At 42.2% G+C, this 3,363-nt stretch overlaps 1 protein-coding gene across 1 annotated transcript; it reads right to left on the reverse strand.

Annotated features, from left to right (window-relative positions):
- Positions 1 to 1,258: 1,258 nt before the first annotated feature.
- LOC139152925 (mas-related G-protein coupled receptor member H-like) lies at positions 1,259 to 2,191 on the reverse strand. The gene has a single exon (XM_070726389.1). The coding sequence runs from the start codon at positions 2,189 to 2,191 to the stop codon at positions 1,259 to 1,261; it is 933 nt and encodes a 310-aa protein (XP_070582490.1).
- Between the last annotated feature and the right edge of the window lie 1,172 nt (positions 2,192 to 3,363).

Consider the following 3,363-nt stretch of genomic DNA (forward strand, 5'->3'; position numbering starts at 1 on the left):
GGGAATCCCAAAGACCCACAATGTTGTTTTAACTAATGGTCATTCAAATTGTACTTTAACAACAGAGTACTTAGCTAGATTTCTTTTCTTTCTTTCCTTTGAATGAGCATCTCTAAATCCTCACTTTTATGTGATTCTAATACTGGTAGCCCTCAACTTATGATCACATGTGAGCCCAAAATTTCTGTGAAGTAAGACAGCTGTTACATGGATTTTACCTCATTTTATGACATTTCCTGCCACACTTAAGTGAATCTCTGCAATTGTTAAGTTAGTAATGGTGGTGTTAAGTGAATCTGGCTTTCCTATTGACTTTGCTTGTCAAAAGATCACAAAAGGTGCTCACGTAATCCTGGGACACTGCAGCCCCCACAAACACGAACCAGTTGCCCAACACCCACAGTTTGATCAAATGACCACGAGGATGCTGCCATGGTCATCAGTTTGTGAAAAATGGCCGTCAGTCTTTTTAAAAAAAAGATCGTAAAAAATGGTCATCAGCTTTGCTGGCTGAAGAATTCTGGGAGTTGAAGTCCACAAGTCTTAAAGTTAGAGAACCCTGCTCTAAGGCTCACGTGTCAAACTCGATCATGTGACGTATTACAATGTTTTTTGCCTTTGTGGAGCTGGGTGGACATGGACATGGCCTGCGTGTGATACATCCGACACATGGCCGCCAGTTTGATACCCCTGCTCCAAGGGGTCACTGGCTTATTCTGTGGTGGCTTAGTTGATGACTGCATAAGCATTGCCCCCTCCATTAACAAATGATATAAATTTGCTTGTAGTATTTTATATACATTATATGCATGCACAATATAATTTTCATACTGGGAATACCATGCCAATGTGATTTGTTCACCTGCTCCATTTATTGTCCTGCTCTTGTTGAGGAGCAATTTATGAGGGCTTGGTATATTATGGGGCATAGCACAGAATAGCAATAGCACTTAAAGTTATATATCACTTCAAAGTGCTTTACAGCCCTCTTGAAGGGCTGCTTTTAGAGTCAGCATATTGTCCCCAACAATCTGGGTCCTCATTTTACCCACCTCAGAAGGATGAAAAGCTGAGTCAAGCTTGAGCCGGTGAGAATTGAACTACTAAACTGCAGTCAGTAACTTGCAATACTGTGTTTTAACCACTAGAGACTAGACCATCATGGCTCAGAATAAATAGGCACGTACTAAAAGTAACAGTGGATACAATATTTGTAAAGAAATTTATTTTACAGGCAAGAATGCACATCAGTTTTCTTCTACGCATACAGTTGTTGATTTTTTAAAGTCTGTGTTTGTGTTTTTACAAGCAGGGGTGTTTTGTCTGTCAAAGCTAATTCAAGAAACGCATAGGCTGTCTCCACTTTCGGCTTCTTCCAACTCCCAACAATGAGATATATGAAAGGACTGATAGTACTGATGATGGACTCCAATAGTGTGTGAAGGCTACCTAGCATAGGTCCATTAATGTTGCGGAACCAGTACATCAAGATCGTAGCTAATTTAAACGGTGCAATCAACATCAGATAGAAAAGAACTGTGGCTACAATGGTGACATCGAACCTCTGGGGGGGAACTTCCTTTTGTTTCATATGAATTCTAATCCATATGCCCAGAGGAAAAAATATCATACATGGAATAAAAATTGATTGAGTGATGATTAGCGTTACAGTTGAAGTTGTGCATGTCTGAACCTCCTTGAAGTGTACTTCCAATACTGGAGAGCAAAGATAGTGGACTATAACTGATGTCAGCGAGGTCAACCCCCACAAAGAAAACGATACAATGGCTGAGAAATTCAAGGGCCGAGACTGCTTATACCAAACAGGGAAAAAGTGAATGCACCATCTTTCGACAGCGATAACTGCAAAGATATAAAAGCTGGCTATATGACTGCTTAAATGCAAAATATCCAATATCTTGTGATACATCCAACTGAAGGTGTCTGGATTAAAGAACATAATATACTCCGCAATGATGCTGAAGGCCATAATGTTATTAGCAGCTGCCACACACACAAAGTACAGGTTTAATTTAATCCTGAGCCTGCAGCAGAGGATCCATAAAATAATTGAATTTCCTATGAATCCCAAAATGCAGATAGGAAGAGAGATGGCTAGTGCTTTTTCTGCTACATTATATTGCACGTCATCAAGGAACTGGAAAGGCAAGGAACTTATATTTCTGTCCATGTTGCTATAAAAAGGTTGCGTACTTTTTCTCAACCTGTCAAATCAAACATAATTATTAAGATAGGTAAGAAAATTTGAACAAAATCACCTGTGTCAGCATTCCACACTGGGCCTAGACCCAATGGAAATACTGTATTTGAACCAGACTACATGTGGTAGTGGTGGTTGTTCAATCAATAATACAAGCCAACATATAGTAAAGGTATTATTTACAAGATATACAATACAGTGTTATCTCTACCTATAACTGCCTCTATTTATGAACTTTTCTAGACAAGAACCGGGTGTTCAAGATTTTTTTGCCTCTTCTCAAGAACCATTTTGCCCTTACAAACCCGAGCCTCTGAAACTGTAACCAGAAAAGGCAGGGAGAAGCCTCCGTGGGTCCTCTCTAGGAATCTCCTGGGAGGAAACAGGGCCGGAAAAGGCAGGAAAAAGCCTCCGTGGGGCCTCTCTAGGAATTTCCTGGGAGGAAACGGCTGGAAAAGGTGGGGAGAAGGCCCTGTGGGGCCTCTCTAGGAATCTCCTGGGAGGAAACAGGGCCGGAACAGGTGAGGAGAAGCCTTCTTGGGGCCTCTCTAGGAATCTCCTCGGAGGAGACAGGCCTCCACCCTCCCTGTGGTTTCACCAATCGCACACATTATCTGCCTTTATACTGTTTCTTAAGGGAAAAATTGCTTCTTCTTACAAACTTTTCTGGTCACAGAACAAATTAAGTTCATAAGTAGACGTACCACTGTATCTCCATAATATTACCTTGGGGGGTAATTATTGACCCCACAACTTGGGTGTCCTCCTCGATTCACAGCTAACCTTAGAACACCATCTTTCGGCTGTGGCGAGGGGGGCGTTTGCCCAGGTTCACCTGGTGCACCAGTTGCGGCCCTATTTAGACATGGAGTCTTTGCTCACGGTCACTCATGCCCTTATCACCTCAAGGTTCAACTACTGAAATGCTCTCTATATGGGGCCGGAGTGTTTGGAAACTTCAAATCGTCCAAAATGCAGCCACGCGAGCAGTTTTGGACCTTCCAAAATATGCCCACATCACTCTGCGGACTGCATTGGCTGCCAATTGGTTTCTGGTTATGACCTATAAAGCCCTACATGGCATAGGATCAGATTATCTCCAAGGCCGCCTGCCATATGAATCCCAGCGTTCAGTTAGGTCC

The sequence above is a fragment of the Erythrolamprus reginae genome, chromosome 1 (genome assembly GCF_031021105.1).
Source record: "Erythrolamprus reginae isolate rEryReg1 chromosome 1, rEryReg1.hap1, whole genome shotgun sequence".
NCBI classification, from domain to species: domain Eukaryota; kingdom Metazoa; phylum Chordata; class Lepidosauria; order Squamata; family Dipsadidae; genus Erythrolamprus; species Erythrolamprus reginae.